General features: G+C 32.0%; 3 protein-coding genes across 3 annotated transcripts; all 3 read left to right on the top strand.

The window, feature by feature from the left end:
• Positions 1 to 1,511: 1,511 nt before the first annotated feature.
• Positions 1,512 to 8,561, top strand: LOC113560363 (sodium/potassium-transporting ATPase subunit alpha-like). Its single transcript, XM_026966195.1, has 2 exons — positions 1,512 to 1,935; positions 4,113 to 8,561. The coding sequence occupies exon 2, from the start codon at positions 4,510 to 4,512 to the stop codon at positions 7,525 to 7,527; it is 3,018 nt and encodes a 1,005-aa protein (XP_026821996.1). The 5' UTR covers positions 1,512 to 1,935; positions 4,113 to 4,509; the 3' UTR covers positions 7,528 to 8,561.
• A 1,057-nt stretch (positions 8,562 to 9,618) lies between these two features.
• LOC113560364 (protein obstructor-E-like) lies at positions 9,619 to 18,163 on the top strand. Its single transcript, XM_026966197.1, has 5 exons — positions 9,619 to 9,984; positions 12,461 to 12,775; positions 16,524 to 16,724; positions 17,329 to 17,524; positions 17,882 to 18,163. The coding sequence occupies exons 1-5, from the start codon at positions 9,948 to 9,950 to the stop codon at positions 18,042 to 18,044; spliced, it is 912 nt and encodes a 303-aa protein (XP_026821998.1). The 5' UTR covers positions 9,619 to 9,947; the 3' UTR covers positions 18,045 to 18,163.
• A 4,283-nt stretch (positions 18,164 to 22,446) lies between these two features.
• On the top strand, positions 22,447 to 24,478 carry LOC113560442 (protein obstructor-E-like). Its single transcript, XM_026966316.1, has 5 exons — positions 22,447 to 22,602; positions 23,134 to 23,328; positions 23,432 to 23,638; positions 23,771 to 23,984; positions 24,202 to 24,478. Exons 1-5 carry the CDS (start codon positions 22,548 to 22,550, stop codon positions 24,266 to 24,268), a joined length of 738 nt encoding a protein of 245 aa, XP_026822117.1. The 5' UTR covers positions 22,447 to 22,547; the 3' UTR covers positions 24,269 to 24,478.
• The last annotated feature ends 1,070 nt before the right edge of the window (positions 24,479 to 25,548 follow it).

Below are 25,548 nucleotides of genomic sequence, written 5' to 3'. Positions count from 1 at the left end.
AGCAATTTAGGCATAATATAACTCTGCATTAAATAGTTAAACAGCTATAAAAATCATTTAGCCATATTTAGTCCACATTAGCTATATAGTTATCAACCGTCTGATTATTATACCGTTAATAATCGTTGACTTATTTTTTAAATAATTTTAAGTATATAAGTATAGGAGTTTAGAATAAAAATATTGATTAATTAACACGTATTATTATTTTAATTTATGAACTATCTTCTTAAATCAATTTATTATTGTATTATAATATTGTACGGTAGAAATATGCGTGAACGGATTTGTCTGCTTATATTCTATAGTAGTATAATATAATAGAAGACAAATTAGAATGGAAAAATGATGATGTGCTAACAACTAATGAATATAATATAACGCACAATATAAAATGTTTGAAACAAAACAAAATGTGCAGTGTATAATTTTATTATTGTTATTATTATGGTCGTTATAACGCATATTGTATTACATAGTTTATAAGACGACAACCAGGAATGTTATATAATATTATGGAGCGTGGTTGTAAATGAAATGGAAACGGTTTGGTTACGATGACGTATCGTCACAAAACATACTGCTCGATTCCGTCAGGAATGTTAACAGGCAACTCTGATTTTTTAAGGAAAACTATAAACATTTTTTAGGTACTTAAAAGTTGAAAATGCTTAGATACTCTTTAAATTCGTATTACACATTAAGCATACTATACACGTAGAGAAAGTTTGACTTTAGGCGAGTCTTCTGTTGCCCTAGGTTAATATACGCAGTGCTGTCCGGTAGTATCGCTTATACAACTCACATCGGCCCTCTACTTCCTCGAAGATTATAACGGAGGACCCAACGAGGATCCTCGTGCAACGACACTCACAAATCGAAAATCTATCATCGACACAGAGTGAAAACGAGGTCAGTCTATCTGCTGCCATAATTTACACCACAAACATTACCATCGCCGCTATCAACTCCACCATTATTCGTGCACGAATTCCATGCATTAGTCCCCCATAGCGAATTGTTGTAAACGTCATGTAATAATAATAATAATTGGTGAATACGCAGTGAGTGCACCATCGGAGACAGTGGAGGCAGCGGCGGCCGGCACCTCTGAGACACATGGCAACGGCGTGAAATATCTCTGCGAGACGTTTTTTCGCGCAGCGGGTTTGTGTGTGAGAGAGATGGGACTGATTTGCGGGTGGGTGGGTGGATGGATAGATGGGTGTGGGTGCTGCTCGTGTGGGGCGAGAGGGCGACACGAACGATGGCGAACGGGATACGGCGGGCGAGTGCGGAACGGCAACCGCGCCTGGCGCCTGGACGCCCGACGGATCTATAGGACCGCCGCCGCCACTACGCCGCCGCGCCGTTATGCCGAAACCCTCCTGGCCGCCCGTCGCACGGCGGTGGCCGCGCACGCGCGTCCCAGAATAGAACTTTACGCTACAAGCCCGCGCCGCCGCGGCTGACACGGCCGCCGGCCCGAAACGCCGCCTGAGAGGAGTTCAGCTGCTGCCGCCGTGAGCCGCGGGACCCGCGTTATTGTAACCGCTCTAACGCACTGGACAGATTTTTCTGTCTTTATTTTAAGACCATCACCAGAGACGGTTTTTTCTTTTTCCTTTTTCCTCTGTTTTTATTTCTTCTATCGCGTGTTTCCTCGGCGAACTCTCCGCCTGCCTTATCCCTACCACGTCCCGATCCCGAAAAAACTCACCAATTGTCCTACCACTGCTGCACATACGCGTCCGGTCTGGCTTCTTTATTATTATTGTATTATTATTAAAATTTTCGTTATAATTATTAAATTTGTTCGCGATTCGTTAAGTGTTTTTCAATTCATCGTTATTATATAATAATTCGAAAAATTTATAAGTGCGACTCTGCGATCACCTGGATTACAATATTTGCGTGATTTGGATACCAAACTTGGTGAGTAGCGTTATCGTCATACAGGCGTATAGCCGAGTATAATTTTCGTCCACCACCGTTGTATAACTGTAATACTAAAATAATATAATATAAATATACGTAGTGGTCATGTAAAACTTGTGTTTATGCGTTATTTTGTTTTTATTTTCCATTTTCGTCGCATAACGATCTAACGATGTTTTATTTTTCAAAATTTTTTTTACATAACCTTAAAGTCGACATTTTTTTTCCACTTCTGTATATTTGGTGATTATTGTCAAAGTTGACGTGTGTGTGAAAACGGTGTGCTGTTATCGAACGGTGAGCGCGCTGGTGGCGGACGGGTGGCGAAATAGGTCGCGTCGGCGGCGAACGGGGGCTTGGCGCATGGGTGGGCGATGAAGAGACACACGGAATTGCGTGCGGGCCGGAGCGGGGGTAAATGTGGCGTGTGGGTCCGCACTGCGGCTGAGCCAACTATTCGTCTTAACCTAAAATATAGTTAACGTAATAATTCCAGTCAAATGATTGGATTTTTTTTCTGTTACTAGTTTTTATTAGTCTATGTTTTTATTTATTAAACTATTTCGGGCAGAATTTTTCGCTTCAGACATTCATGGTTAAAAAGAAATAGCAAAACACGCACTTGGAACGATTTGATTCGAATAAATCGAATTCGTTAATGCGAGGTCAGGGTCATTCGGTCACCAAACGCTCTTCCAGTTAATACATGTGTAATAAAGTCATGGCTTATCTAAACTACATAATCCAATTTAGTTTACATCGTTATTGAATTTATCCATAATTTAGAATTTAGGTGTTTTTTTTTGTGCATTAACTATTCCATATTGCAGAAATATTTAGAACATTTAACGCATAAAATAAAAGAATTATTAAATAAGTACGGTTAAAACGAATATTGCGATTTTATATGCAGAATTTGATTAAAGCTTTTGATTTTAAATTTTAAGTAAGTATCAAAAAATGAGTTTTATTATATGAACTAAAAGTATTTAATAATCAATAAATGGAAACAAAACAATATAATAGCAAAGAAAGAAAAAATAATTTTTGTTGTATTCTATATAGTTATTAGTTACACCATATGTTACTTAAGCTTTTTCGTCGGATTAAATATTTCTAAGTCATAAATGTTTCGTATAAAGTAAATTTCTATATATATATATATATATATATATATATGAACATATTATATGTATTTAAAAGATTTTTAATGATTTTTAAAGTCAATAATACAAAAAACTATTTCCGTTTACTTTTTTTACGGAATTTTATAGTGTATAATAAAGTATAATAAATTTAAACATATTTAAATTGTTTAATAATTTATTTTGAGATTCAAAATTTTAAGAATATAAAGTAAATAAATTATTTTTTATAAAAATATAGAATTTTAAGTTAAAACAAAATTTAATAATTGTTTTTGTTCTTCGGAGATTTAAATAAATAAAATCGTTGTTAGTTAAATCAGTTTTAAATAATAAACAGCTAAACGATTTTAAATGATACTTTCAATCGTTTTATATATTTATAATATAAGCAAATATATTGAAGCAAACTATCGAGAAATCTTGATTAGAAATTTTATTTTAATGATAAATTATTGATTGAAATAAAATTATATTCTATTTACATTTCTAAAATTTAGTCATTACCTTTCCACGTATTGAATGTACATAATTATTTCTACTAACATCGAACTAATGAAAATTAAAATTCGAAATAATTAAAATAAATTTGTCAATAGATAAATAGAAATAGACATATTACTATAAGAATGAAATATAATTTTACTACAACATATTGCATATCTATTTGAGCTGTATGTAACTATATATAGGATAAGTTTTCGGTAATATATTTATAACATTATAATATAACACATAATATATTATAGTAGCTCTTAATTGAAACATATTTTAGTGATTGAATTTAATTATCGAACAACATTAGGTAAAAAAATAAATTGTAGAAAAATAATTTTGGCACGATGGTCGTATATGTATGGCGTGTTTCTGGATTACCGTCAAGGGTATTTAAATATAAATTGGGGGGAAAACTAAAATACCATTCCAATGTTAGCAATAGTATAATTTTTATCAATTAATTTACAATTCAATGAGCTAAAATATATTACTATTTTATTTTATTTTTTGTTTTTTTTTTTTTTTGGGCAGAAAATCATCATGCGGGACAAGACGTCTTGATCCACGCTGATCCAGAATAACAACAGCACACACACATACACACTTCAGAAAATCGGAGTCACACTTTATTCTAAGTCTGTGATATTATTTAATATTTTTAAAAATGAACCTATTAGCCGTAATCGATTTTCTCGATCACAGAATAGAGATAGAATCGCCTATTTGTAATCAAATGAAAAGATCGTTATAAGTAGTATTATAAGTTGTTGACGTAAATTCGTTATTCCAATTAGTTAGTGTATTTATATATTTTGTAAAAATAATAATATTAATAATAATAACCATGAATTCCTATAAATATTTTTAAAACCGTAAACAGTTTTTAATTGTATTTTTACAACGAAAAGTCCCTTATATTCTGTCCAAAATGGGTTCCAAAGAGGCGGAAAGCGGTGGCGCCAAAACCGCCAAAATGAGCGATCTCAAAAAAGAAATCGACTTGGATGATCACCGGATACCGTTGCCAGAGCTATACACTCGTTATGAAACGGATCCAGAGAGAGGTTTAACGACCTCCCAAGCTAAGCGGTTATTGCTTAGGGATGGTCCTAATTCTTTAACCCCACCTAAGAGGACTCCTGCGTGGATAATCCTGTTGAAACACCTGTTTGAAGGATTTTCAATCCTGTTATGGACAGGTGCGGCCCTGTGCTTCCTAGCATATGGTATTCAATATTCCACATCTGAAGAACCACAGGAAGACAACCTATGGCTGGGTACAGTATTAGTACTTGTATGTGTAATAACAGGTGTTTTTGCTTACAGTCAAGAAGCAAAAAGTTCGAGAATTATGGATTCCTTCAAAAACATGGTACCACAATACGCCAACGTTGTGCGAGACGGTGAACGGAAAAACATACTGAGCTCAGAACTGGTAAGAGGTGACATTGTTGAAGTCAAGTTTGGCGATCGCGTTCCCGCCGACGTTCGTATTATCGAGGCCCATAATTTTAAAGTGGATAACTCATCTTTGACTGGAGAAACTGAACCACAACCTCGAGATTCGGCTGTTTCTAAAGTACAAGTATTGGAAGCGAACAATTTGGCATTCTTTTCCACTAACGCGGTTGAAGGGACTGCAAAAGCTCTTGTGATACTTTGTGGTGATAACACTGTAATGGGGCGTATTGCTGGACTGACTACAAGGCTGGAACAAAGAGACACACCAATCGCTAATGAAATTCATCATTTCATGCATTTGATTTCTGCTTGGGCAATTTTCTTAGGAGTGTCATTTTTCATAATGGCATTCTTACTTGGATACCATTGGTTGGATGCTTTTATATTCTTGATCGGAATAATTGTCGCTAACGTACCAGAAGGTCTTCTCGCTACCGTGACCGTGTGTTTGTCTTTGACAGCAAAACGGATGGCATCGAAAAATTGTGTCGTAAAACATCTTGAAGCAGTCGAAACTCTTGGATCTACATCTACTATCTGCTCTGACAAAACAGGAACGCTGACTCAAAACCGCATGACTGTAACACATTTAAGTTATAATAAGGAAATAATTGAGGTAGATTACTTCAAAGACCCGACAGGTGTAACAGAAGAGGCTAGGAACACCAAAGCTTATCAGTCGCTTGTTAGAGGTGGGTGTCTTTGCAGTAGAGCTGAATTTATATGCGGACAAGATAATACACCAGTTTTAAAGAGAGAAGTCATGGGTGACGCGTCTGAAGCCGCTATAATTAAATTTTCCGAGCTTGCAGTAGGGGATGTTATGGCTTTCCGTGATCAACATAAAAAAGTAGCAGAAATTCCGTTCAATTCCTCCGATAAATTCCAAGTTTCAATTCACGCATTACCGTCAAAAGGACAATTGTTAGTTATGAAAGGAGCACCAGAAAGGATTTTAGCTCGTTGTACTAGAATGCGTTATGGTGACGGTGTTGTTGAATTGGACGAAAACATCAGACAAGAAATGGACGAAATCATTGAACAACTAGGAAGTTATGGTGAACGTGTTCTTGGTTTTTGTGATCTTTTTCTAAGTACAGATCAGTTTCCAATTGGCTTCAACTTTACCACAGATCCTCCTAATTTCCCTTTGACTGATTTGAGATTTTTAGGTCTGATGTCTATGATTGACCCTCCAAGACCCGGTGTTCCAGATGCCGTTGCTAAGTGCCGGTCAGCTGGTATTCGTGTTATCATGGTAACTGGTGATCACCCCGTGACAGCAAAAGCTATTGCAAAGGCAGTGGGTATCATAACTGAAGGTTCTGAAACTCTTGAGGATATTGCTAAACGACGTCGAGTACCGGTATCGTCTTTAGATCCACGGGAATCCACAACAATAGTTATACAAGGTTCATTATTAAGAGATATGTCCACCGAAGAACTGGAACACGTTTTAAGAACAAACAGAGAAATCGTATTTGCCCGGACTTCCCCTACACAAAAGTTGAATATTGTTGAAGGTTGTCAAAATTTGGGAGCTATCGTGGCTGTAACTGGAGATGGCGTTAACGATTCGCCGGCTTTGAAAAAAGCAGATATTGGTATAGCTATGGGCATAACAGGTTCAGATGTATCCAAACAAACTGCCGACATGATATTATTGGACGATAATTTTGCATCTATTGTAACTGGAGTGGAAGAAGGACGCCTTATTTTCGACAACTTAAAAAAATCTATAGCGTACACTTTGGCATCCAACGTCCCGGAGATAACTCCATTCTTACTGTTCATCCTTAGTGGCATTCCGTTGCCACTCGGTGTTGTTGCCGTACTTTGTATTGATTTGGGAACTGACATGTGGCCAGCTATATCATTGGCTTACGAAAGGGCAGAATCCGATATTATGTTAAGACATCCCAGAAACCCATCAACTGACAAACTGGTAAACGGTAAACTTATTTTTGTCGCCTATGGCCAAATCGGAGTCATAGAAGCTGTAGCAGGATTTTTCTCGTACTTCGTCATTATGGCTCAATGCGGATGGTTACCACGGAGATTGATTGGCATACGTAATGAATGGGATTCGAAGTCAGTTAATGACCTGGAAGATTCTTATGGCCAAGAATGGACATTTACGCATAGAAAAGAACTAGAATATACTTGCCATACTGCCTTCTTCATAGCTATTGTTGTAGTGCAATGGGCTGATTTGATTATTTGCAAGACTCGTTACAATTCCATTTGCCACCAAGGTATGGACAATTGGGTTTTGAATTTCGGAATGGTTTTCGAAACATTAGCTGCCTGTTTTGTGTCTTACTGTCCTGGTATGACCGAGGTGCTCAAGACCTATCCCGTGAAAGCCGAATGGTGGCTCCCCGGTTTACCTTTCGCCGTAGTCATATTCGTTTATGACGAATGTCGGCGTTTTTGGCTCAGGACTCATCCAGGTGGATGGGTCGAACGACACACTTACTATTAAAATATTTTAAAGTATTTACAATAAAATTAAATAATAATCACTCATTGCGTCAATGTCCCTGTATAAAAAAAATCAATTAATTAAAAACAGTTTTGCGCATAATGAATGCGTAAAAACCTCATTATTAAAAATTAAAAATGTATAGCTGTTATTGTTATTGATAGTTTTATTAGTTATTTATATATGCGAATTTTTTGAAAATATAGATTAAAGATTGGTAAAATTAAACGCTAAATTAAAAATGTCACCCCAAACTTAAAATGAAACCAATTTGTAATAATAATTATTATAATAAAAATGAGTGTTCATTTACCATAGGCCTAGATTATTAAATATTATGTAAGTAAAAAAAAAAAATCGTTGAAAAATGCATAGTGTTGGATTAGATATTCATAAATGTTTTGTTATATACTATAATAATATATATAGTACAAGGCTGATCAAAAGTCTTAACTGAAAAATCATCTTAATTAAAAACTTTTGATCTTCCGCGTCTCTACATATTGTAATCCGGGCTGGTTTACGTGCAATTATGCTTAGAGGCTGAGCCATTATATATGTGTATACATTTTAAACAAATTGCCTGTAGAAAATTCAATGTATAGTATTTTGTTTGGAGTAAAAAACTGAAAAAAATCGAAAAAAAATTTAAATAGTTATTGCATTTTTAGTTTTGTTATGAGTTAAAAAAAAATATTATCAATAAAGTATAAGTGTTATGCGTATAATTAAACTAGGGCAAGGATTGGAAGATAAATTACAAAACCAAAATCTCATTCTCAGCACTAATAGCTGGTACCAACCTTTAAAAATAAAATTGTCGTCATAAATAGTCTTTATAATATATTATAAAATATACATACGTATTTAATTGTTCGGCGTTTTCAACTGATTGTACACATTTTCAATAGATACATATTATATTATATAGCTTATTATTATTGTATTGGGTATTATAAGTTAGACAATTGTTTGTTTTTTTTTTACATTTTTTTCCTGTAAGTTGTGCCTTATTTATTTCATTTATATTTTGTTTCTTGGCTGGATATGTATAATTTGTATTATCATTAATTTGTTCTTTTCTTGTTTTTAATACTTATATACGACTATACATATATGATAATTACGATTATACGATATAATAATATACGCTATTCGTTTTTATCTTATTGTAGACAAAACGCTTTTTCTAGTTGATTTCACAAAGGCAACAATAACTTATCTTTAAGAATAAATAAAAAAAAAAATCGTATACTTGTCATTTGATCTATAGCTTACCACCTACTAAAAAAAAAAAAAACATTATTATTATGTTTATAGTATAACATGTAAAACGAAAAAAAAATAATATTTTTAAGGCAGTTATTTTTTTTTTTTTTTTTATATATATATATATATATATTATATTTAGTGCAGACGTAGGACGAAAAATGTTGTTGAATAGAAGGTTTATAAATTGTAATTCTGTACGCTTTTAATATCCATTAAATAAATTGTAAAGCTACAAAACTTAACCATATATTATATTATTATTATTATACATAGTGATCTTTTTTTTTTTTTTTTTTAATGAAACAAACCATTGTAAAACTTCGGGTATTTAGTTACTATGTAATGTTATATTATTGTTCGGCTATCTCGTGCTGTATGTGCATAAGACAAAACACGCAAAAAAATAAAAATCATATTTCAGAGATTTAATGGTAATGTATGTTCCGAATAAAAGTCCTGTATACAAAGACATTTAAATTTGACTTTTATTTTATCTATCACGTAATACAGACTTTCTCATCGTCATTATCATAATCACGTTCACCTCACAATATTATTATCATCCTATCCTCTAAGTCTATACGTATACGACAAAGAAATTATATATATTATATTCTTTGTCTCGCTGGTTTCGAATTTTGAAATTCGTCTTGCGAAAAAGCAACAGCGAATAGAGTATAATATAAAAAAATGCGTTCAAACGTTTGAGTAACATATGTTTTATATATATATATATAAGTAGGTATATATTATACTCTATAACAGCTATACGACGTAACAATATTATTATTATTATTATCATTGAAACCTATGTCGGCAGCGTCGCTTAAATAAAAAAAAGCGTCGTGGCGTTATGAATAAAATCGTATTAACGTCAGGCGACGTGCATATGTATATAATAAAATCACGTTTGTATCGCCCAAAGCCGTTATTAATGGTTGGCGTGGTTGTGGTGTACGCGGGAGAACTAAGAAGTGGTTTTCTCAGAACGAAGGTGAATACATTATAATAATACGCCGGTTATTTTATTATTATTATGATTATTATTATTATTATTATTACTATTATTATTATTTTTTTTCTCGTGTCCGTGCCTGCGTCGTTCACAATCATTCGCGATCGAAAGGTCTACAAACCACACGTACAACATGGACGTAAGACTCGTCGCCATTATTTTGTGCCACAGTAAGTAGCATAATGAATCAATTAAGTCATATATATTATTATTACTATAATATATTATATACCTACCTATAATATCTATATATCCGCTTGTTTTGATCTTATTTTAACGCATACAATATATCATGTTACTATTATAATACGCCTTACACGTATTTATCTATTAAACGCGGTGTTCGACGAGAAAATATTATTTTTTTTTTAAATGTGCCTATAATAAATAAAAAGAAAGTATGTAGCGTATAATACCGTATACGTTCAATTTCTCGACATATGATCGCGTATAATAATATATAAATGTATGAGGTTGTTGGTTTTGTTTTCATAATATACGTTTTATGCGCCAATATTATTATATTTGAATATGATATTATGCAGGTAGCCACGTTATTTGAAACCATAAATCGATTATATATATATAATAATATTACTACATGCTTTTACACTTTTCTATATTTTTGAGCTTTTTTGGTGTAGACGGTGTAGTGTTATGTCAATATTAATATCGCTTTTTAATTTTAAACGCATTATTATATTGTGTATGTAATACGCGGAAGGATGAATTTAGGTAGTAGGTATTTGTTGAAAAATCGTTTTCATTCGCCTTCACAATATGCGTGTATTTGATATTTAATAAAAAGATTATGTATACTGACGGTACTGTAATATTATAAAATCTTACTGATTTTATTACATTTGGGATTACTATGTTCTTAATACTTTTTTTTTCATACAATAATTGTTAAATAGTTTATAATAAGAAATTATTGAAAACTGTTTCTTGACGTCCGATGTATAAAATATAATATAGACGGAATAAAAAAAAGCGGTATCCCACTCTTTTTTGCCCTCTCGTGGTGAATCGAAAATACCTATAAAACATATTATATATTATTATACATGTATATATTAAATCATACGTACAAACGGCATTCACTCGAACTCACGAACGGACGCGCTTGAATTCGTGACTGGTACCCGGCAACGATTTACAATAAACAGTACAACCTGACCTTGGATTTACCCCTAAAGAAATAAACATTCGAAAAAAATTGACTTTGATACGTATGTAAAAAAAAATGCCAAACAATAAAAATAGTAGTATAGGTTCTAAAGATTGAGGATTTTCCCCCCTATTCCCCAAAGTAGAACGTAAGGATTATTCAATTCTCTGATAGACTAAAAAGGGGTAGAGGTGATTTAAAAAAAAAAATATTCCCCTTTTTATTTAATTTACATATTAGGTAGCAACCTTTTTATGTTTAATGCATTTACCTAAACTATTCTATTACAATATTCATTACATGTCAACTGGACTTTTAGTTATTATTTTCCTCTGTTCATGATGTATAATTTATTTTAGTGTTTTCTTTTTCTTTCTTGGTAACAATGCAAATACGATGGAGAGGGGGCGGGATTTAATTATTAAATTAAATAATTATTTTTTGTCAATCTCTTTCATTGAGCGGTGTTCGGGTCTACTGATGTCCATATTTTATGATATTTTTGTTTATAACGATGACAAGTGTGTGTTATAGACTTTCGGTGCAAAAATAACACGATATCGATGTGCCCACGTTTGAGGCCGTTAAACCTTTTACTCTTCTACTATAGGCTCGCTGGACACCGTCCAAGTATTAATAGTCGACGCTGCTGTGGAATTCGTGAGAACGCGGCAAATTCCTAATAGTCTGCGTCGGATGGCGTGGTGATTAAAAATACGTCTATTTGACACGAACCTCCCCCTCCTCTCATTTTGTGTTTTTAGTCAGCGGTAGTATATTATAATAGTCATTTTTTCTGGAGAAACAATGTTTCGCGTGAAATTTCCAACGACAAATTAGTCTCAGACGTCTTTTCAAAACATAGATACGACGAGTAGGTGAGCGTATTTTCTGAAATTCGCGGTGGTGTAATGACGGTCAACATACCACTTATTATAGATATACATAATATATACGTATATACGTGTTATAATTTAGGGCGAGAGAACCAACGAAATTTTTCTTTTTCTTTAGAATTATGTGAATATTATAATATAATATATATATAAAGAAGTATACTCGACGTCCTTTTTTGTCCCTTTTGTTCTCGATCTCTTTCTGTGAATAGCAAGACATAGTCCCCCAGTGCTGCAAATGTACATAATATAATAAGGTTTTGTGTGCTTTTTCCCACGTGAAAATAACGCAGAACTGGTAATATATATATATACATATATAATATATAAATGCGGTAACAGATAAGCACCCATTACAACACCTACAAAACAAACGCCTAAAAGCTTTTTCGTAACACAATACATTATACGCGTCGCAAGGTCTTATTACCTACTGTTATTATATTATATTACTATATGTGTACACTTCGACTACACACCTCCCACGCGTTCGTATTATAAAAGATGAATGCTATAGATCACCGTGTGTGCGGGTGTCTTATAATAATAATAATAATAATAAACGAATCGTTTCCGCAGTCGCTCTGTTGAGTGGCCAGTCCGCCGGTGGTAGAAAACGGCCACCTACCACGACCACAGTGGCACCCCGTCATCGACCGACCGCCGTTATTGAAAACGAAGATGTGGCCGATCAGCTACAGCAGGAGAGCGAGTGTCCGGAGCCGAACGGTTTCTTTGCAGATGCCAGCCAATGCGATAAATACTACGCGTGCTCGGACAACAAGATCACCGAGAAGCTGTGTCCGGACGGCATGGTGTTCAACGATTACAGCTCGCAGCAAGAGAAGTGTGACCTTCCATTAAACATCGACTGTTCACAAAGGCCCGCTTTGCGTGAGTATATTAATACATATATAAGATAATGCGTGTACGTACTCTGACTGTCGATATCAAAAGTCTGAACGGACTTACAGTGTCGGTGCCTTTTATCGAAATCGAATTTTTCACCTGACATTTTAATGCTTTAAAACCTGAGTAATTGCACGTCTACAGTGTGATTATACATTTAATCTTCTCTCCCGAAAATTCTAGAAAATTTTGATACGCAGAAAGTGGTTTTTGCTACTTAACACCCACCTTTTACTTACAATAATATATCATTGAAATGTAATAATTTGTGAAACGCGTAAATTGAGTATAAAATCCTATTTGATAAAATTGTCCCGTCATCCATATATCGAACCAGAAAATTAGTAATTGTAACAATTCCTGTTTATCGAGTCACATTTCTTGCACCCGGGATTCTCGCGGGACTTGTCACGATTCTTGATGATTTCATCAAATTTGGAAATATCGTGTATATCGTGTAGTGCTATAATATTATACATAAGTATTTATCATCATAAGCCGCAAAAACATTAATCAATTTTTTTTCCAAGTTTTTTCTCATCCAATTAATGATGAAGTATACTCTATACAAGTGAATTATTAAATAACTATAAAAAGTTTTTTAAAAAAAATCCAAATTAATACTTCTGTTTGCAATAAAATATATACGTTATATATTTTAAGTTTAATATTGTCCCTTCCAAATCACGCATAAAATATCTGAAGCAAATGTTCTGCCTAAACTCGACCGATCTGCGACGCGCATGAAAGTCTTCCGCGATAAGTCATCGACACGGTCACGTCAGCCGTTTAACCATTTCCGCAGTATATTATCGTAATATGGATATTATTTCAATAACATTCCAATACCATTTTGTACGACGGATAAATCCGCAAACTCACCGCGACTTAGCTGTGGTAATATACGAACAACACAAAATACTCGTCGATATTAAAATTTAATGTGTAGCGTACGATAATAATAAAATAATATTACGTCTTCGTATACCTACGTATTACTGTTTATACATAAAAGTCTGTGGGGTGCCGCGTGGGCGGTGGTTTGCGAAAGCGAGTTCGCGCGATCGCTCGCGTATACCTATTTGTCGTCGTGATTTCGTGCGAGGGCGTCGGACACCCCGATCGATCGGGCGCGTGGTCGTCGTGTATCGCGTTGTTATTGCATTAATAATATTATTATCATTACGATTAATACCATTACCATTATCGTCGTCGTCGTCGTCATTGTTATGATTATTATATTATTGTACGTAAACGATTGACGACAATAATAATATTATAATAATATAAATGTGGCGACTGCACGCGCGACTGGACGCGGTGCCAACAAAATAATATAACGCTCACGACGAGGAGACAAAGAAAGAAAAAACCGTCGTGTGACGTGAACTGTACGCGGCCGACGCGTCTTATTTTAGGTGTACCTTTTTGAGCCGGCCGACGCGTGTTAATTATAGCGCGCGAGTTTTACGCGCAAAGACACGCGGTGGCGGTGGCGGCGGTAGCGGTCGTCCGCGTCACGCAGTTTTTTCGATTATAACATATTTATTATTATCACGTTATTTTTTTCATGTGAATATATGTGTAAAATAATATTATAATGATATTGTGATCGTTATGTAATATTATTTTATATTATTATATTGTGTACGTGGTCGGGCGTAGTTTATGTAGAAAGTTTAGATTATATTATTATGTATAAACACTATTGCGTCCGTCTTGTATACTGCACGTTGTAATAATATATTATTATTAAATATTAAATATTTTTGGCGAACGATATATTCAACGTCGATTGCGTAAATTATACATAAATACCGCTAAACGCTTCCAAGCTTTCTAGATATAAATTATACATTATATGTATTCGGAGATGGAATTTTATACATTTTCGTTCAGTCTTAACGTTTTTATTTAAATTTTTCATCACAAAATACTATTGTCATTTTATAGGCAAGCGGGAGTAAATTGTAGGTGAAATTGACGTTGACTTTTAAAATTATTACCTTACAGAAACGTAAGCCGCCTTTGTCCTTTTATATTTCGAATACACATAATACTGCGTGAACGCCTCTCACAGTAATACCGACCCTGCTCCCACAAGCTTATCGACGACAGTCCAGGTTGCAATACGCGTTATTATTTAAGGCGAAACGTGTCTCGGGAGTAGTCACATTAAATAAACAACAAATGTTGACATTGGTCAGGAACTCAAAACGAATAGAAATTTTTAAATTACCATTTATACGCATAGATACGTTTACGGTGATAGTTTATCGCGATCAATGTCACAACAGCGGGTACCTAACCATTTCGATAATAATATTATATTTCTTACGACATCTGCTAAACGTGGATTATTGGATTATTATACAATATATAATACAATTATATATAATATAAATACGATTTTGACTCTCTCTCTCTCTATATATATATATATATATATATATATATATATATATATATTTATATCATGCAGTACTTATACATAATGTGTGTTATAACTTGTATTTCATGTACCTGTAACGCTAATAGTTACTTTTATTACGTAATATCTTACGACCAAGTGCAAACCAAGTTTTTCAGTAGTCGCACACTTTATATATAATACACATATTATAACATAATATTGTACATGCAGCAAACCACAAAACTGTAGGTATCTGTGGCGTACACATGTTGAGGAAGCAGACGAGGGCGTTTAAAAGTTAGATTAGTCCACGCTATTTATCTCGTATAAAGTATAATATACTACTTATTCGTAATAGTATAATATAGGTAATAATATGTTTTACACAGCATTAAGATTCCGAGTACATAGTATTATTATTATTATTTTAACGCGACGACAACATTAGTTGGTCTGATATGATGTGATATTTTATTAAATTCAACTTTCGAGAAATTTTAAGGATGAAATTTTCATATATACATCAATTAAATCGTAATACTCTATCCATTTGTTCGTTATTAATTATATGCAAACCTTTAGTACACGCGTACTGTAACATTGAAAATTTAATGACGACAAATTATTATGTTCGTTCTTTCCTTTCTTTATTAAAACTCTAATAACATATTATAATGTTAACACGTATTGTAACAACCGTATCCACATGGTATAGACAAATTAATTTCCCTTTTTTTTTTAATGCGCCTTTTAATGATAATAATAAAAAAATTACAAAATATACTATTATAATCATAACGGTGAAATAAACAATTTTTGACATATACATATGGTTTATAATATTAAATATTATGCAATGTGTTAATAAACATTTGCAGCGATATAAATAAAACCATGACAGTTTTTATGTCCGATAATAAATCGATTCCGCAGCATTTACTCGTATAAATTAATTTGTAACATTTCGTTTTCTAAACAAAGTATACTAGCGATGTTAGGAGTGTTAGGACATTAAATCTGTTTTGGATCCATAAATATCATACCGACATTCTCTACGATACTGCTAAATAACCGAGGATGAAAAGTATAAACTATAAGTGCGTATAATGTACAAATGTGTTCTATTTCTATAAACATTTTTTTGTCCAAAATGATTGATGGTATGCGAGTCAACTCGCGCGAATTGTAAATTTCGACAATAAACTAAAAAACTAACAAATATAACGTCATACAAGATAATCGTTGAGAGAATAGTATTTCATTAAGATACATAGTAAAGCTTAACTTGCATTAATTGAATTTATGTATTTTTATTTCCAGAGCCACCTCAACCAGCCGAACATTGTCCTAGACAAAATGGTTATTTTGCGCATGAGAATCCAAACATTTGTGATAAATTTTATTATTGCGTGGACGGTAAATTTAACGCGATCACATGTCCGGGGGGCTTGGTGTACAACGAAAAATCTGGCATTTGCACGTGGCCAGATGAAGCCAAGAAAAAAGGATGCTCGTCGCAAGGTAAATAATAAAACTATACAATATTATCATCTATTCTTCTGCAGCACTTTCAAAATTGTATCGCGATAATTTAATTATTTACTCGCGACATACTTGTCAAAAATTCACCACTATTTCTGTAACCATGTTATTCTGTTTCCGGCCATGGGATACGCTATAATAAACCGCAGAGAAAAAACCATACAATCCGCGTACAGACGCGGGATATGTTAATGTTTGTTCGACTGCCAAAATGAGCACGAGATTTTGGACCGATATCAAAATACGTGGTAAACGCGCTAAACTCCCACCGCCGGCGATTTATTTTATTTTTGCAGCTCGGCTTTTTTAATAGTTATTTATATATTCAGTCCTATACATCGTTTTCTTTCTGGTAAATCGTTTATCGAAAATAAAATATATATTTATGTAATTATAAATGTACATATTATCAACTATACTAAACGAAAATAATATCATTGAAATATATATTATTTATATATTATATTTTATACTGTTAAATTATCACATCATCGGCTATCGCATAACTGTAGTAATATTATAGCCGTAAGTTACACATTATATTCTGGTCATAACTGATAATTGGATTATATATTATGTTTAGATGTATTCAATTTTCGATGTCCCAATGTGACTTCTGAGATTGCACTACAACATCCCAGATATGCAAATCCCGAGGACTGTCAATTTTTTTATGTTTGTGTCAACGGCGACACGCCAAGGAGAAATGGCTGCAAAATGGGACAGGTGTTCAACGAAGCGTCGGGAAAATGTGATTGGCCGAGAAATGTTCCCGAGTGGTAAGAAAAAATCTATGTTATTTATAGAATAAAAGCGTCGAAAAACGATCTCGTATTATTTATGAAGATAAGTATATTATTATAGACATATATACTTTCAGTCGTTGAAAATCATTATATAATCGTAATCGTCCTCTGATAGATTTCACGTAAATAAAAACGAACGGAGTAACGAGTCGAGTGCATTATCAATAATAATATTATGTAGATTATATAACAGACGTGAATTATTAACCGTAATGGTAGTTCGAAAGCCGGAACGTTTTTCTTTGGCTTCAGTATAAATTATGCATGGGTTGCTGACTTCTCATGTACTTAACTATAATAATAATTTATCATGACGAATTTGTTTTCCAGTGCCGATTGGTATAAAGGCGTATTGACAGACGAAGAACTTTACAATCTCGAGAATCCAAAACCCAAAGAAACATCAAAGGAGAAAGAGGCGGCGGCGGCCAGCAGACGAAAGCCATCAAGACCATCAACTACAAAACGTACTGTCGTAGAGGATGATGAATGAAATTAACTAATTGTTATTTTGTAATTCAATATTTTCAATAACTGTATCAGGGAAACTGATCTCATTTGGACATTAAGTCGAAATTAAAAATAAATGATATATTTTCACAATAAATAATACCTAAACCTGTTCTTTGTTTTAATATTAAATAATAATAATATAAATTAAAATTATTTACACCTCATGAGTGTATGATACAAGAACACTTATAATCTATGACTACTTATTTATTAAATATTTTTGCAAAATATAAATAATCGTTTTTATTCAGTATTTAGGTCATAAAGGAATGAAAAAAATTTAAATGTCATCATGCAACCTGTTTGACCATTATGTCTGCTTGAAATGTAAATTATAATAAACACTCGTACTAATGGCTATGCTATTTATAGCCAATTTGAGTATAATAAGGTAAGGTAAAATATACTATTATTTACAAAATTCTACGCTGCAGTAACTCATACATGATTTATTTGTCATGGTATTTTTAACATTTTTATTCCTAAAAAAATCTCACCGTAATTCAGTGTAAATTGACTTTTATGTTAAACGATAAAAGAAAAAAAGAAAAAAATTCTTACTGCTCTTCTATATAACGTTAAGGTCTGGCACCATAAGTTGCTGCATAATTTAAGAGGAAAAATGTAATAAAGCGAAATGTTTACTCACAGAGCTTATTGTTTTTATTTGTTAAATTAAATTAAACTATTATGACTATTTTATTATAATACTTACTTACAATGTATTTTGAAACGCTAAGTCAAAATTCTTATTGTGTTTTGATTAGAACAAAATGATATTCGAGGAAAGTTGGAATTGATGGATAGTGATCGACTGGCCACTTAATAATCTCCTGAAAATACATTTTACCAATCTTATCATTATAGAATATAATAATTAAATAAAAATAAATTAATGATAAGTTGCATCTTACAGAGATAGTTCTTGGTAAGTTTTATCGATAAACCGGGTAAAAAATATAATTATGATCTGCAGTTAAAAACTAAAAATGTTGTCATGCAATAACACGTGGTTATGTGTCACTTTATTTCGTATTATATGCCGAATCTGCGATTATAGTCTGTATATATGTCCATCATTGTTTATTAAATTTCCTAGTATCATTACAGTATAGAAAACTTTTACATTATAATAAATTTTAATTGTATTTAATTTTATTATGATATATTTTAAAGTATCAATAGCAAGCAATTTTTATTATATACCCTTTGGTCTTAAAAGGAATATTTTATTGTTTAACTGCTATTACCACTTTTTGAGATTTAAATATCTACTCAAGTTGACATTATTTACATTATACATCTACGTCAAGGACCCCCAAATACAATATTGGGACCCTGTACTAAATGTTTGTCCGGGCCCTTTATAAAACTTTATAAAAATTTTAAATTACAAATAAATTTCAATGGGCCCTTGTACTTAAGGGCCATCAGCCCCCCTTGTGGGGGCACTGTTTACGTCATAGCTAGTGTATAATAATAATAATAATGTAAAATATTAGTACAATACTTTTAGACTAAATTTAATAATAAATTAAAACCAAATATACGCCAATCCAAAAATACGATCGAAGAAAATCATTAATAATATGGTAACTGTGAAACAAAAGTTGTGTTAAACACACTCCGGGTATTCTATATTATATTCCATACTTATATTATATTGTTATCTAAGTAGTATAGGAATTTAAGGAGAAAAAAATAACTATCGTGGCATTTTGTATTGATGTGAGCGTGAACAGAGTTGTCTGGGGAAAAAAAACTATATTAAACTATAAACTATTATAATAATATGCTTATTATTAAACATACGCCAGGGTTAGTGCACAATTTTATAAATATATATTTTTAAATGAATACTTGGAGTACTTTTATTCTGTTTTGTACCTATATAAAGGAAAAAAACTGAAATGAAAAACAGTCATTAAAAATCGAAGGTAAACAGTGTATAATTGTGTAAAAATACACATACGTATAATATATTACGCATACAATGCTGGATTCTTATATAAGCGTGGATGTGGATAAATAATGTTATATTATATGTACTTAATAGAGAATAGTTGTAGTGCAATTAAACTATGAAAAAATATTGAAAAATGTCTGTGTGCTTTAGTAAATGTATTTAAATGAAATTTTTAATAACATTCTAAATTGTCAACTGTTGCCGAGATAAAGGTTTAAGTTTAATCCGTTTTTAAATTAATATATATTTTATTTCGTAAAATACCACAAAAAAAATTATATTAAAAACAGGTCTCACGTTGTAATATATTAGTCTTTTAGTTTTTAATTTTGTAAAAGGTCTTACTTTATTGCTACACCGCATATTGTATACACAAAAATTATATAAACCATGACAGTGACAAATTAGCAGGTCTTCAAAAGTTCAGAACTCAGATACGCATTCTGTGTATTGTGTAGTTCGTTGTCACTAAGTAAATTGTACAGTATGTTTTTTTTTGTCACTAATCGTCGTTTTTTTGGTAGAAAATTAAATAAATAAATAAAGTAATAATTTATAAGCAATAACTTATTACTAATAATTTAGGTACGGATTCATATATAATAAAAATATATAAATATGGAAGTATAATTTATAAATTATGCGCTAAAACATCAAAATATATTGGTAAAAAACATTTTTTTTCTGTACAAGTACAATGCGTTTATAAAAAAAATACATCAAATATAATTATAAGAATATCCAAATTATGACGTGTTTCATTGAATAATTACAACTTCTTTTAAATTATTGAATGCTAAAAATCACCTATTAGGTCTCAAAATATTTTTAAAATAGCTTAACGATCGTTTCACATCGATGTAATTAGAGCATATTAATTGAAGCACGTAATTCTGAAGGCAACAATTCTAAATTTTTAGAAAGGTGTCTACAAATCAATATTTCATTTATTGTTTTAAAATCAATATAGAATGATTTTTTTTTTTTTTTGAAACAGCTAGTATGAATTTTCCTGTTTAATAATATCTTTTTGTCCTCTTATTCTATCGCTGCGATTTGGAAATTCGCATACTATCATTGAAGGACATATTTTTTGTTTCTAATTTTGTAATTGTATGTGCAAAATAAAACTCATAGAAACTTTAGACGTAATAGATTACTAATCTTTAGAATTTTTTAAGTATTAATGTTACAAATATTATATCGATTTGAGTAAAATGTTCTGCTATAATTTGTGTAATTACACACAATTACGAATACAACCAAATACTATCTATAAAGATCTATTACTAGTGCCTATCATCGATTGTCAATTGTATATAAATATACACTATATTAAATAAAATATAAGGACTTATTACACATTGTATTGCATGGAAAGAAGGCCAGAGAGCATGAGCAAGATAACGATTAAATAAATAAATCATGAAAATATATCGATAAATGGCTGTTTTTTTTCTTTACAACAAAAACATACGAATAATGAAATGATAAAATATGTTTAAAAACATTTACAAATTAGTGAAACATTTAATTATACAAAAATATGTAAAATAAAATTACCGTCATTTTAATAAGAATAATTTAAATCTTGAACCTTTCTTATCAAAATTTAAATATCTTGTTTTAATAAAAATATGTATTTACATATTATAAATCCGTTCCCGATTATTAGTAATAAACAAAAGTAAATGACTTTATAACAGTTTTAACATATAATATACAATACTTTATTTATTGAAAGTCAGGGAAAAAAGTCATAGGGAGACACATACTCCTAACCTTCACCCATTTCCCCTTGAGAACTCCACCAATGATCTGAATTAATCGAATACATTTTTGAAAAAAATTTTTTAAGTTTTTACTTTTACTCTAAAAGAAAATAAATAAATCTTACATTTTTAATTTCATATTTTAAAAATTATATTTTTCTGAGAATATATATTACATATTAAATATAAAATTAGTATATAGATTATTAAAAATATAACTTTATAGTACTTATTTAAATGTATATGAGTGGAGTGTTGGTGAACTACTAAATAAAAAAGTTATTAAAACATTAATTTTTTTTCTTTATAAATGTAGTATTAAAAATATTTAAATTTATGTAAGAAAAAATATAAATAATATACAGATTTAGCGAGAAATTGCGACAATATATAGAATTGCCATGATAAATATTTATATATATTATATAAATAACGTCGATCATAAAACGCGTATTCATAATTCGTATATTAAGTATACATATATAATATAATATTATTTGAATGGAACATTCACATTGTTTAGAAATTTTATACAGTGCCTCCGAGTCTACGGTACCTACGGTTGAAAAACCTCGAAACGAAATCGATTCATCGAACAATTTTTTTCACCTTAGATTTCCCATCCACGCCGAAGTGACTACTTGAGGTAGCTATCGGTAAGTGGGAGAAACTATAGAATGGTTTCCTGTTCTTCCGCCGAGGCCGCAGTCGCTTGCACATATCATCACGCATTAAGTTTTCAATTATGAGTCTCTCAATAGTATTGTGTACGATAGTTATTGGAATATCCCATTTTACAAGTAAGACCTAATATTTATTATAACTTATATATTAAATACTAATAAAACAATATTATTATTCAAATAATCACTGGCTGGTTATGCCATAATAAAATATAAATACTTTTACGAAAAACTAAACGAAGTCCATTGTATCATTCGGATATTATGTATAAAAAAAAAATATAACAATGTGTTGTAAAATCGACTCGTCGCGCAGATTGACTTAAATGTTTCGACATTTCGGTTGGGACGTCCGCCACTTATCTTAGTAATAAATGACGTTCGTTGTTTGCGAAATTATTCGAAGATTTTTTTAGTAGGTAATAAGTATATTATATATTTTAACACCCACTGTGCTAGCGTATGCCAGCTGAAACCAAGTCGATCGTCGCGCAGAATTCACTTTCACCGTGTCTTCCGCAGCCGTGTTCGTCCTCATATCACCGTATTTTGTACGCAATATATCCGGACCCGAAAAACCCTCCCCGGAGAATCGTAAATTCTTTTCGAGTGTACATTTTATTAAATGTTTTACTCGCCATCCTATAGATGGTCAGTTCCAATGTCCCAAGAAGAACGGTCAGTACGAGGACCCAGTGCAATGCGACAAATTCTACGAGTGCAAAGACGGCGTGGCTACAGAAAAACTATGTCCGGACGGATTAGTATTCGACCCACTGAACAGGAAGGTGAACAAATGCGACCAGCCATTCAGCGTGGACTGCGGCGAACGAACTGAACTCCGTGAGTACTGCCATTACATACGTCTACAATTGTGTATTCATTTGGATTTTCAAAGTATAGTGAGAATAATAATATAACGTTGACTTTTTTTGCTCGTCCACAGAAACTCCGCAGCCCAACTATTTGTGTCCGAGGCGTAACGGATACTTTGCGCATCCGGACGAAAAAGTGTGCAACATATTCTACAACTGTATCGAAGGTGACGGCACAGAAATCGTGTGCCCCAATGGATTACATTTTGATGAATACGCGGGCTCGTGTGCCTGGCCCGCCACAGCCGGCAGGACTGGTTGCAACGAATCGGACGACAGTAAGAAAAATACGATGTTTTAATGATGATAACGACAACGTTTCTTACGTGACTGAAACCTGGATTAGGAACTATCAAATGTATAACAAGTGTTAGCGTTTAAATCCTAATATTTCGTACCCGTTTTTTTAGTGAAATTGAAAGACGGCTTCACGTGTCCGAAAGACAAGACACATAACAGCCGAGGCCAGAATGTGGCGCACCCCGTGTTTGCGCACCCGGAAGACTGTCAAAAGTTCTACGTGTGCCTCAACGGCATCACCCCCCGGGAACAAGGCTGTTCAACCGGCGAAGTATTTAATGAAGAGTCGCAAAAGTGTGACCAACCCGAGAACGTGCCCGGATGGTGAGTGTATATCTAATTTTATTGTATATTTTATTGCGTCTCTCATATTATACTTTGTATTAATTATAATTGAAATATCTGTGCAGCGACTGCAGTGTGTCATCATATCGACGTAATGACACATTGTGGAGTTAGGTTTACGTAATATAATTATTATTATACTTCTATACGCATAACGGTATGTACGGCATAATAAAATCATATTGTTTTTTTTCAGCGAAAATTGGTACAAAGACGACCCACAAGTGCAACAGCAGCAACAGAACAAGAACAAAAAACAATAGTTGTTTCACATTGTTTTGTTATATTTAAAATAATTCATATTAAATGTATACTTTAAGTTACTATATATATGTGTGTGTGTGTATGTGTGTATAATTTTATACCAAGTCAAATCTGAAATCATTATTGTTACGAATTTATATATATACATAATACTTACTATGATGTAATACTAAATAAAATTTAACTTTATTACAATATTACTTTTGTTACATTGTTTTGTTTTTTATTAGGTATCAGAAGCAATCTCTTGGAAAATCTAGTACCTATTGTAAGCTATTCATTAATTTATTTTTCAACCTCGGAATATATAATAGTGTAGGAATTCAGTTACGAAAATTGGTTAAAATAAGTAGGTATGAATATATTACAATATAACTATATGAGGCATACCTATTATCCTATTTTAAATTAAATTCTCAGTATACATTAGTATATTATGTATATTAAATAAGTTTAATTTGAAACCAGTAGGTATATTTTAATAATTTTATATATTTTAATATATATTTATATAATATAATATCTACTATACCTAATAACTATTTAGTCATAAACTCATAACCTATACAAAATATTATATTATACCAAAATACGTAAAAATAATATTACTAGTATATTATAATTAAATTAAAAGTGTTTTTAAAAATTAAAAACGGTGAAAGTCATACTTTTAAACTGTCACAGATACTTGACTTATACAAGCACTATAGTATAATAGGTATAAGGTACTAATAGCCAAACAAATAAATGTACGTGTTGAACATTTTTTTTCTAATTATTAGATAATTTATTTTAGTAATATACAAGACCTGTTTTAATGTATTTGTTTTGATAAAGATAAAATTATGTAATTATTAGTTATACTAATACTCAAATTAAACGCCTCCAGTTCAGTTTCTATAGCTTTCACCAAATTCAAGTGTTGCACTGGTTTGATGACGCAACACATAAAGGTGTCTTGATTTTTATACGATATGAAAACTTGTTTAATCCACACAATTTTCCATTAGTCATACCTAGTACACACGTATACCTATTATAAAAAAATTTCAGGGATAAATATGTTATTTTCGAGCATCATTTCAAAAACAATAACTAGGTATATAATAATAATATATAGACGGTAAACACATGTATTATAATATTATACATAATATTATACATATTAGATATACATTGGGTCCAAGAATAATATGAGTTTAAACAACAACCGTGACTTTAACAGACGTCGTTGTTTTCTGTTTAAAATATTCTCGTAATAGCCATTAGACATTTATAC

The sequence above is a fragment of the Rhopalosiphum maidis genome, chromosome 1, assembly GCF_003676215.2.
Source record: "Rhopalosiphum maidis isolate BTI-1 chromosome 1, ASM367621v3, whole genome shotgun sequence".
In the NCBI taxonomy this organism is placed as follows: Eukaryota; Metazoa; Arthropoda; class Insecta; order Hemiptera; family Aphididae; genus Rhopalosiphum; species Rhopalosiphum maidis.
Note: the sequence above shows the minus strand (reverse complement) of the source record. Positions and strands in the feature narration are given on the sequence as shown.